At 33.2% G+C, this 11122-nt stretch overlaps 3 protein-coding genes across 3 annotated transcripts; 2 read left to right on the forward strand and 1 right to left on the reverse strand.

The window, feature by feature from the left end:
• The first annotated feature begins 887 nt into the window (after nt 1-887).
• Nucleotides 888-1616, forward strand: LOC136344912 (fatty acid-binding protein 1-like). The gene is made up of 4 exons (XM_066292807.1): nt 888-1044; nt 1099-1262; nt 1316-1426; nt 1483-1616. Exons 1-4 carry the CDS (start codon nt 975-977, stop codon nt 1534-1536), a joined length of 399 nt encoding a protein of 132 aa, XP_066148904.1. The 5' UTR covers nt 888-974; the 3' UTR covers nt 1537-1616.
• A 2347-nt stretch (nt 1617-3963) lies between these two features.
• Nucleotides 3964-4840, forward strand: Pfdn4 (prefoldin subunit 4). Its single transcript, XM_066292806.1, has 4 exons — nt 3964-4070; nt 4138-4242; nt 4437-4553; nt 4604-4840. The coding sequence occupies exons 1-4, from the start codon at nt 4035-4037 to the stop codon at nt 4751-4753; spliced, it is 408 nt and encodes a 135-aa protein (XP_066148903.1). The 5' UTR covers nt 3964-4034; the 3' UTR covers nt 4754-4840.
• On the reverse strand, nt 4578-11036 carry LOC136345099 (uncharacterized). The gene is made up of 16 exons (XM_066293109.1): nt 10868-11036; nt 9463-9666; nt 9221-9411; nt 9073-9168; nt 8604-9023; nt 8363-8548; nt 8285-8303; nt 7848-7941; nt 7490-7545; nt 7243-7437; nt 6051-6244; nt 5900-5995; nt 5611-5848; nt 5296-5480; nt 5060-5245; nt 4578-5008 (listed from the first exon to the last, which is right to left on the reverse strand). The coding sequence occupies exons 1-16, from the start codon at nt 10902-10904 to the stop codon at nt 4883-4885; spliced, it is 2523 nt and encodes an 840-aa protein (XP_066149206.1). The 5' UTR covers nt 10905-11036; the 3' UTR covers nt 4578-4882.
• Nucleotides 11037-11122: the final 86 nt, after the last annotated feature.

Raw genomic sequence — 11122 nt, forward strand, 5'->3', positions numbered from 1 at the left:
TCAAGTAAATTCTATACAATTTCGCTTTTTACTGAAGTCAAATTACATTCACAACCTACCACTTCATGCTCTGAGTCGAATGCGTGGAGAAGTGATTCAGTTAACACTCAGTTTTTCTAAAAGAAAAAGGTCATATAAGATACGTTGTGGCATTACTGCAACGCGAATGAGGAATGGTCATTTATTCACACAACCCATGCCAAGTAGTCAGTTTCAATTTTGATATTTAAGTTTTTAGATACATTGCAAATTACCTTACCACATAAGCCCGGTACTGCTTCTATGCATCCGAAACAGGTGTAATTACCAATAGCTACCGATTTTAATATTCAGTTCCTACAAGAGAAAATTGGAAAATTTGGTGATAAAAACTTAATCGAATTTTTGGCCTACAGTCGAGAAAGAGAACTGTACGCCTAGGACAGAAGCATTTATTGGACACGTCCCTTAGTACTTCAGAAATGTATCTTTGTCTCTTAGGGTTTCTTTTGCGGTCTCGGCTTTTAAGTCTCCAACTCGCTCTCCGACGACTGATGGCCAGAAAAAGAGAGAGAATACGCAGATTTTTCGAAGTTTTCAAATTTTTTGAATTAGTGTAGCCAGAACAATTACATAAAACGCTTATACATATGTGACTAATCTATACATATACTTCAATTTTTGAAAAACCTTGAATATCCTTTAATAGATTTTTTTTTAATCAGATCTATGTATAAGGAAAGTAAATTGCCAGACAAATCCTTCTTATATAATTAAACCTCTCTAAATGAGCCACTTAAGCCACTTACGCACCTTTGATACCACTTTATGACCTAAGAGTTTCTAGGTACAAGTCAAACAACTGATAAAAATTAGTGTTTACACCAATAACATGAAAATAATTTTGCGATAACTAACACATATAAAAACCTCGCTTGAAGTTGCTCCAGGTACAGTGTATTGCCTTCTGTAACAGTTAATAACACACCTTCAAAATGGTTCAATTAGATGGAACTTATGAGTTTGTCTCTGATGAGAATTATTTGGAATATTTAAAGTCTCTTGGTAAGCCAACGTTTAAATTTAAATATCATTTCATATAAACTTATTTCTCTAAAGGTCTTTCTGATGAAGTCGCTCAAAAACAGGCAGCAGTAAAGGTCCCAGTTACAATTAAAGTTGTACCTGGGGTTTCCGTTACTGCGTCATATGGAACCAACGAAGTTACTTTTGAATTGGGAAAGGAAGTCCAGCACACCCTCTCATTGGGACACAACGTCAAGGTAGTTCAAATTTATCCATTGCGTTTCAATGTTATAGTTATCTTTCGTTCCAGACCACTGCTACCATCAATGGAGACACCATTAACTTCAAAACTAAATTGACTGAAGATGGGTCTTTATCTGAAGAGAAAGTACTGAAGGTCACTGATAGTGGGCTTACCTCGGTAAGTTACATCGCTCATTGTAAAAGTTCTTTTTGACGTTGTTTTTAATTATTTAGACCTCCACTAATTCCAAGGGAGTGAAATATGTTCGTAACTATAAGAGGACTTAAGCTTGAATTTATAACGTAGAATATTAAGATTTTTGCTACTTTTCTTTTTTTTTAAATAAAGCTCTGTTTTTTCGATATTATGATGTGTGTTTCATTGTTCAATATGCCGAGGAGTTGTACAAGCAACTCCGCTGTGCAAATGAGTCGAACCTAGATTTGCGAGCAAGGAAAAAATTATTGAAACCGCCTTTAAACATTTTACTTTAACTTTAAACGTCATAACAATTATATACAGTAGGTCAAAAAAGTATTCATACACCCAGGCAAATGACGTTTATTTACATTTTTTTCTTAAAAACTTTTGACTTAAAACTCTTAACTTAAAAACAATTGAGATAAAAAATAATTAATCCACACGAATAAGGCACTATTACACTGATTTCTAAAAAAAAATTATCAAAAAACTGTTTCTTTGTACAAGAAAATCAAAGGAGAATGTCTTCAGGTATGCCCAAAAAAGTATTCATACACAATCATTCTGGTCCTTTTTTTATTAAGTTTCTTATATATAAATTCCATTTATTTGCGATAAGTATTTACTAGTTCATTTTAAACCAAGTTAGTGCAAAGTGGATTTAAAAATAATAACTATGGGCCGAAGAGGAAAAGAAATTAGTGAAGATATCAAAAAGTTAATAATCAAATATCATCAGGAAGGAAAATCTTATAGAAAAATAGGAAAATCTGTTGGAATAAGCTATCCTACTATTCAGTACATTATACAAAAATATAAATCAACTGGGTCGGTGGCAAATTTAAGACGTTGTGGAAGGCCAAAAAAAATAACTCAACGAAATGAGAACTACATTCTCCATCAAACTAAAAAGAATCCCAGTGTAAGCGCACCATACCTCGCTTCACAACTAGAAGAGACCACTGGACAACAAATCCATCCTGAAACTATTAGGTATCACATAAGGAGAATGGGATTCCATGGGAGAAGAGCAGCCAAAAAGCCGTGGATAAATAAAGTGAATAGAAAGAAAAGAGTTGCGTTCGCTTTAGAACATATTAATAAGCCAATGGAGTTTTGGAAACAAGTGATATTCTCTGATGAGAGTAAATTCAACATATTCGGATCAGATGGTGCCAAGATGGTATGGAGAAAACCTGGTGAAAGATTGAAGAAGTGCAATTTGAAAGCGACAGTTAAACATGGCGGTGGAAACATAATGATCTGGGGATGTATGGCAGCAAATGGTGTGGATAATTTGGCTTTTATTGAAGGAAACATGGATAGATTCATGTATAAAGATATTTTGGAGGCCAATTTAAAAAACAGTGCTGAAAAGCTTGGACTAGCTGAAAGATTCTACTTCCAGCAAGACAATGATCCGAAGCATTCATCGAAATTAGTTCAGGAATGGTTGCTATATAACATTCCTCATTTATTAAAAACACCTCCCCAATCTCCCGATCTCAATCCTATTGAGCATTTATGGGAACATTTGGAAAGGCAGATTAGGAAAATGGAAATTTCAAGTAAAGAACAACTAAAAAATATTATTTTAAACGAATGGTCCAAAATACCTGAAAGTATTCCTTGTAATTTGGTGAAATCAATGAATCGTCGTTTGCAAGCTGTGATTGATGTTAAGGGTTATCCCACAAAATATTGACAATTTCATTGTATTGGTGTTTAAAGTTACAAATGTTCATTTTCGGTAGTGTATGAACACTTTTTTGGGCATGCCTGAAGACATTTTCCTTTGATTTTCTTGTACAAAGAAACAGTTTTTCGATCATTTTTTTAGAAATCAGTGTAACAGTGCCTTATTTGTGTGGATTAATTATTTTTTTATCTCAATTGTTATTAAGTTAAGAAAAAAATTTAAATAAACGTCATTTGCCTGGGTGTATGAATACTTTTTTGACCTACTGTATGTAGTATATGTAAATTACTAGGAATTTTCTCTAAGTATACAAGAACTGTATTTAAAGGGATATTTCGCAAATACGAGTTTGAGGATTTACGGAGAAGTACAAAAAGATTAGTTAACGAATATTTTTAAAACATGCAGTCAATTTCTATAATTATCGATCCGATTTTTAAAATTTTTAATCGGTGAACTTTTGAATATGGAGTCGTATATCTGTTCACTGAGATTTCAATCCATTTGCAGTGCAATAAGCATAGGCAACCAGACATACACAAAACAAACTTGATCAATATTTAAAATGTTTAGCGCTATAGCTGTTAAGTTCACGCTGGAATATTATCGAATAATCAGACATAAGTTATGGATAATGATGTTATTGTCTGCCTTTTTGAGTTATTGAATAATATCCATATCTTATTTATAGAAAATTCGTGTTCTAATAAATCTCAGTTCAGTTCAGACACATCATAGAACGAAATCGCCTTAAAAGTAAGAGAGTCATTTTCGACGATATTTTCGTGACATAACCTATCTTTTTTAGTTTTCATATCTATACCTATCCTAATTTGGAAATATTCTTTAAAAAGATCTCCTAAAAGGCTTTTTTTTAATTGTAAAATGTCTGGAAATAGTGGAAAAGGCACGTTTCAACCCGTGAGTATTTAAATTCAAATGAAGACGGCAGAACTCTCTTACTACAAAACCTATACAATCCCTACAGGACTCAGATGTTCACATTTCATATGAGGATCAGCAAAAAATTAACATTTTTGCCAGGTTAAACGCTAAACTTGAAGATCTGAAAGATGAGGCTAAAGTCAAGGAGGTAAGAAATCAATAGGCCTAACCATGCTTCAAAACACGTCCTTCAGCATGCATAAACAATAATATGTCATTGATACCTTAAAAATACTAGCTAGCTTAACACACACAGTTAGTATTTAGCTGCTACGTTATTCAACGTTTTGTTTGCCAGTACATAGTCACAAATTTTAACTAGTAAAACACCCTATTTTTCAGAATGATCTCAAAAGTATTGAAGATGCCTGTGATGAAATATCTCTCTTTGATGATGATGAGTTAATTCCATATCTAGTAGGAGAGGTTTTCATTTGTCAAAACCTTGAAGCAACTCAGGTTTGTATATACAAAAAATAGTAAAAATCTTTATTAATATTTATTATTAGAAATCACTTGAAGAGGCCAAAGAGAAAATAACTCAGGAAATCTCTGCATTGAAGACTAAGTGTGAAGGAATCAAAGATCAAATGTCTGAATTGAAGGGCCATCTGTATGGCAAGTTTGGCAGCCACATCAATCTCGAAGCAGATGAGTAAAAATTATGATTTTTTCAATTACAAAGGATATTTCTCCATACTTTATTGGATAGTTATTTATAATAAATGCATATTGGTTTAATGAAATTGCTATTATCATTCCTTACTCCTTTCCATGTCTACCTTCTTCTAGAGAAAAGCTCGGAATAAACGAAAGTTTACTATAGTTCCATTTAAAGTATTAGCCTCATATCTTTGATATGCCACAGAAAACATCCAGAGAACTTCTTTCTTGGTATTTCTATATGGCAAAATCTACAAATTCAAAATTTGTCACTATATTCTTACCACACTTTTATATTGAACCTTAAGACCACTGGGGAATTGCATAGTTTCCTTATCATTAGCTACAAGTTCAAAATTTTTCCTCTTATATGCAGTATTAGGATTCCATTTCAATAACTCAACATCAGTTAACAGAGAAAAGTAAATGTTTCCATGACGATCAACAGCCTCAGTAACAGATTGCTGATTTCTCTTGTCTTTATAAGTCTAAAAGGTAAATTTTACGAAAATTTAAAAGCAGTAAATTAAACAATTACATAAAATAACTCTGGAGAACTGTACGGAACTTCAAAGTTTCTTCGATTCTTCAAATGCTTAACATAAACCCAAGATTCATTTATATTAGACATAGCATGGTAGTGCAGTTTTCTTTTATGGAGACCATCTGAAGGAGGGCTAAGGGCCACTGTAATTATGCCATCTGCGACGGAAAAACTATCACCTAAAAGGAAAAAATAAGCATTAACTGATAATATCCATCAAGACAATATAATAATCTAAATTTCAAATCATAGGGAATTTCAGAAGTAAAAAACGAAATATTATTTTGATTATTAATGAGTTATCACAACCTCCTATTGTGTAAAAATTGTAATTCGGATCTGGTTCAAAACTATGATCTAGCACTCTCCAAGACGTATTTTGCTTTAAACTGTACACCAGCATGGATGATGCATTGGTGTCTGCCACGTAAATCCAAGTATTTTCGCAATGATTCTCAAAACTTTCTACTTCGGCAATAGGTGAAATGAACCATGAGACGTTAAGGTACTGGTCGTAAGGCACTTCGTATTTGTAAAGCAGCTCATCCTGCAAATTTGTTTTTAATGTGATATTTTCCATTTTCAAGGATATTCTCACGGTTCTTAAGTCAAACGCTAAAATCTGAGGAGGGCACACAAAACTGTTTCCAACGATTCCATCATCGGCTATCCAGAGTCGATTGCATTCATCTGCCTACAACTCACCAAAAAATTGCTAAACAGTAAAATTACTTTTGATTAATACTCACCCACACTCTAAATACTGACACAATACGATGGTAATGACACTTTTCAGGATTCAGCTGCCATGACCATGATGGATAAGGGTCAATAACAGGATTTCCATCTCTCCTTTCATTTGTAATTGTTCCTATCGTTGCAGGTACACCATTGTCAGTTATCCTGGGAGTAGTGATGAAGATTCGTTCGCGATTTGTACATGCTGTAAAAACAGGGTGATTGCAAAGTACGGGATTAAACTTCTAGGGATTATTTAGTGTTATAATAGAAGACATTTGAGTATAAAAACCTATATCCGAAAATTTCTTCCTAAGCCACTATGACTTTATGATTCTTTAAGACAGTTATGTACAAAAAGGTGTTTTATCGAGTTTAAATATGTTTCATTTTAATTTATTTGTACAAAATAATATCATAGTAATAGCTCAAAACGTTGTCCTTGAACTTGAACGCACTTGCTTAAAAACATGATTTCTGCGGACTTGGCTAAAAATTTTATAATCGTTTTAAACGATTTAAAATAATGCAGTTATTCGTGTAATCAGGCATTGCCATTTTTCCACCAATGTTTCATAAATCAAAGACTTTACATGTCCCTTTAGACAGAAAGAAATCTTAAGGTGTTATATCGAATGATATAGGGGGCTACAGAACTGGACTACCTTTTCCGATCCAATATTGTCTGAACTAAAGATTTAAATTCTGATGGAATTGAATAGAAAAGGGTTCAAGCGTACCTTCATGTTACAACCACATTTACTGTCGAATTCTTAATGAAACGTTTTCAACAAGTTCCAATAGAACATCATGTAAAAAAGTACCTGCAAATAGGTTTCCATGAAATGATTGAGCAGTAGGTATTATCCAATCAAATCGTCACCAGCAAAACTGACCCATACGTTAACAAACCAAAGTAGTGTAGTATTATTTTGTACAAATAAATTGAAATAAAACGTACTAAAATTCAATAAAACACATTTTTGTACACAACTGTCCTGAAGCATCAGAAGGTAATAGTGTCTAAGGAAGATATTTCCGAACATCGTTCTTTTACTTAAACTATATTCTATTGTTGCACTGAATAATTCCTAGAAGCTTGAACTCATAGTTAAAGATCATCATATATTGTTTTTTTTTTCAATTTCCAATTTGGCAGTCTGACGAGAAAAATGTTATAATAATGCATTTGGTACCACTTACGATCAAATGTGTATTGTGCATCAATAGTTTGGATTTTTCCTACGTTAAATGACCCATTAGCAATAGCCTCACTGCGTTCTGCTTCATTTCTAAATTTATATTCGATTTGTTTCCATTGGTAGATTAATTCAAAATTGTATTTTGGGTTGCTACATTCTGATTCTTGGTGTAGTACGACCAGTACCAATAGGTAACCTGTAGAAAAGTAGTGTTTAACATGTTATAGTTGAGAATTGATGAAACTTACCATATAAGATATTAACACATTTGAACTTCATCGTTTGGTAACCTCTCATTAACAAACTGCAATAGACAATCTTGCCTATTAATATACAAGTTGTAGTTTCCTAATGCTTAGAAGACGATATTTTTTTAAAGAATCCCCTATTGCTTATAGGTTTTTTTTATTTATGAGTTCTATTAAAATTTAGTGGTAATGGAACTTTTGTCAGATATAATAACTCAATTCACAAAAGCATACAAATGTTAATATTTCTGTGGTTGCGTTAAAAGAAAAGGTGTATAGGTAGCACTGAAATTTGACGTAATACAAGTTATATGAAAATGTTTAGCAGGTTAAAACACTTAAAAAGTTACTTACTTACTTTAATTTTATCTCTTCTAGATTAGAAAATAGCACAAATGAGTTGTTATTTTGGCAAGCAGGTTCCAGCATTTGTGTTATTAAAATACTTAATTCTTATACTAATTATATATATTGGAAACACTGTACTTCTTAGAGCCAATACGTCAACTTCCTGGTAACTTTACCTAGAAAACAATATCAATGTAAATGAAACTAACGACTAATTTTGCATTTTTTGTACTTAAATGCACTTAAAAAAAACTGCCAATGTGCTTGTAACGCATTTATTACAGTTAAGTAGGACAGCTTATCCTTACAGACAAATAACGTGCATTTATAGGTTGATATACTATAATTCCAGGAAAAACAACCTAAAATTTGTAACATTTCCATTTAAATTTTGAGTATAATATCTCTGATATGCAGTAGAAAACAACCACAGAGCCTCAGTTTTACCATGCTTATACGGAGAAACCTGAAATCGTTACATAATTTACCTAATACTTATTCAGTTTCACAAATTTTGATCGTCACCTTTAATCCACTGGGAAACTGCATAGTTTCGTTATTAGTAGCAAGAACCTCAAAGTTGTCAGGCCTATAGAGTCTCTTAGAATCCCACCTCAAAATTTGTACAGAGTGTAGATGAGAGAAATACAAATTTCCATTGCGGTCAAAGGCCTCTGAGGCTGATTGCTGATTTCTACCTTTGGCAAATGTCTTGAAATTTTTGAGTCAGTTATTAATTCTATTCAATATGTTATATTAAACTTACATAAAATATACCGGGTTGGCCATAAGACACCTGGAAATTGTCAGAATTTTTTAAATCTCCAGTATTTACTCTGGATTCCTTATCATTTGCCAAAGAATGATAGAAAAGCTCTCTATGTCCCAGATCAGGATGAGGGTTTAGTGCAAGGGCAAATAATCCATCATCTATGTCGACTTTAGAGCCTGCAATATCGAAATGTAGAAACTCAGTTTTATTTCTGAAGGAATCATCTAGAGCTCTCCAAGAAGAGTTTTTTTTAAGGGTGTAGATTAGTAAGCTAGGAGTGACGCAGTCAGCTACATAAACCCAGCTATTTTCACATAAGTTTTTAGTGTCTTCCACTTCGACCACCAAGGTGATGTACCACGAGGTGGAGCTGTATTGGTCATCAGGAATTTCGTATCTATGAACTAATTTATCCTGCAAGATCATTTTTTAACATTAACTTTTTCTCTAGAAATTTCCTTACCGTGTCCAAATCAAAAGCCAGTAGCTGAGGTTTGCAAGTAAATTTATCCCCAATAATCCCATTATCGATAACCCAGAGTTTGTTGCACTCATCTACCTAAAGCATAAATAATCTAAGCAAAATATTTATAAGTAAATTAAGTCTTTACCCAAACTCTAAAAACCGAAATCAGCCTGTCATATCTGCATTCTTCCGGGTTAATGTGCCAAGACCAGGATGGATAAGGTTCAATCACTGGATTACCATCTTTAACCTCATTAGAAATCACTCCTAATGTTGCAGGGTACCCCACATCTTCTCTAGGTATTGTGATAAATATTCTTTCTCTGCTGGTTTTGGCTAAAAAGGGAAATTTGCAGTATTGTGCCGTAATATATGCTTGTGATTTACCATTGAAGGTGTATTGAGCGTCGATGGGTTGGAGCTTTCCTGCATTAAATGTTCCATTTTCAATCGCCTGCATGCGCTCCTCTTCATTCGCGAATTTGAATTCGACTTGCTTCCATTCATAGACGAGTTTCCAATTGGGTTTATGGGCTTTACCGAGGGGGGAGTTGCAGAATAGGATCAGCGAAACCACAACAAAAATGAAATCTAAATAAATAAAAATTATGTGGAATATTTTAATTTAACCCTTAAATTGTACAAGAGGACTTACTCATCTTTTCTATGTAACAGGACAAATACTTATGTAATTTTATATCGTTGATTCAAACAATTATCTACTATACCCTGATGCAGATGCGCGTATTAGGAATGACTGTTGCCATTTAACTACTAAATTACTTGCAAGAAGTTAAAGAGAAACCTTTGCTATCTCATACCTTTGGCAATTATTTAAGTTGAGGGAGTAACAAACTCATCATTTGGTTTCTGACTTAATGATGCTGATAGTCAAAGAGACGCTAAATTTATTGGGGGAAGTGGGAAATTTTTCATTTTGCACTATTTCGAATTCAGAATGTTTTTTCTACAAACCGCTTTGTTGTTTTTTGGTGTTATTTTTACTCCAGACCCAGCAGTAATTACGCTTAAGCTGCATTACTAAGCTTCGATTCTTCTCAAAAATTGTATATGCAATACTCTTAATCAAGTGTAAAGATCAATCAAAATATCTCTCTAAGGATCGGTTCTTCAATGTCCACTTGGGGAGAAAGATTCACCAACCACTTTATATACGAAGTATTTTTCAAGTCGAAGTTTTATCATGATTTGAAGTACGCACAAAGATATCTTGGATCGCCTTTTGGATATTTGACTCACTGCATTTTCGCATTTCGACCTCTTACTGGCTAAGAATGTGCGGATTCATGTTTAATTGAAAGATCTATCTTAAAACTATGGAAGAAAGAACCATGTAACGTCTCTATATGTTATTAAAATAATACCTTGTATACAGGGTGAATCGGTTTGTATTAGCAGGAGTGTGCTGGTATTCGATGGTAACCTTTATTTTAAGTAAATAATGTCAAGATATACGTTGGAAAATCCTTAGTTTTTGAGATACAGGATGTCAAAATTCAACACGTCCTTAGTATTTTCCATACTGCTTCTATACTTTTGGAGATAATTTACTCAGAAATCTGTAGCATTGCGCATGATTAATTCAATCATTAAATTAGTCAATTGACTGTGCAACAAAGCGTCATTTTTCTTTTCAATTGTAAAGTCTTCATTGAAAATCTCTTATGTACACCTTCGCTGTCCATATATAACTACTGCAAATTTATAACATGTCTTTGTTTAAATTACATATTACTTTATGTAATTAATTTGCTATTTAATTATTATTAACCTGTAATAATAATCGTAAACCTGCTTGCTATCAACATACAAATCCGAAGAAGTGACACCAAAGGTTACCATCTTCGCTCGATAATACAAGTACTATCGAAGTATCTTCTTAGCGCCTCCAACCATCTTGGCAACAAGAGACAAAAGAACAATAAAATCCGTCTAACAAGAACAATTATCAGAGTGCGAATAATTTCTACTCCTTTTGCATCGCGTGATTTCGGTAGGGGTACCGTTTACAAGTCCAGCGCTCCAT

The sequence above is a fragment of the Euwallacea fornicatus genome, chromosome 18, assembly GCF_040115645.1.
Source record: "Euwallacea fornicatus isolate EFF26 chromosome 18, ASM4011564v1, whole genome shotgun sequence".
Classification (NCBI taxonomy): Eukaryota; Metazoa; Arthropoda; class Insecta; order Coleoptera; family Curculionidae; genus Euwallacea; species Euwallacea fornicatus.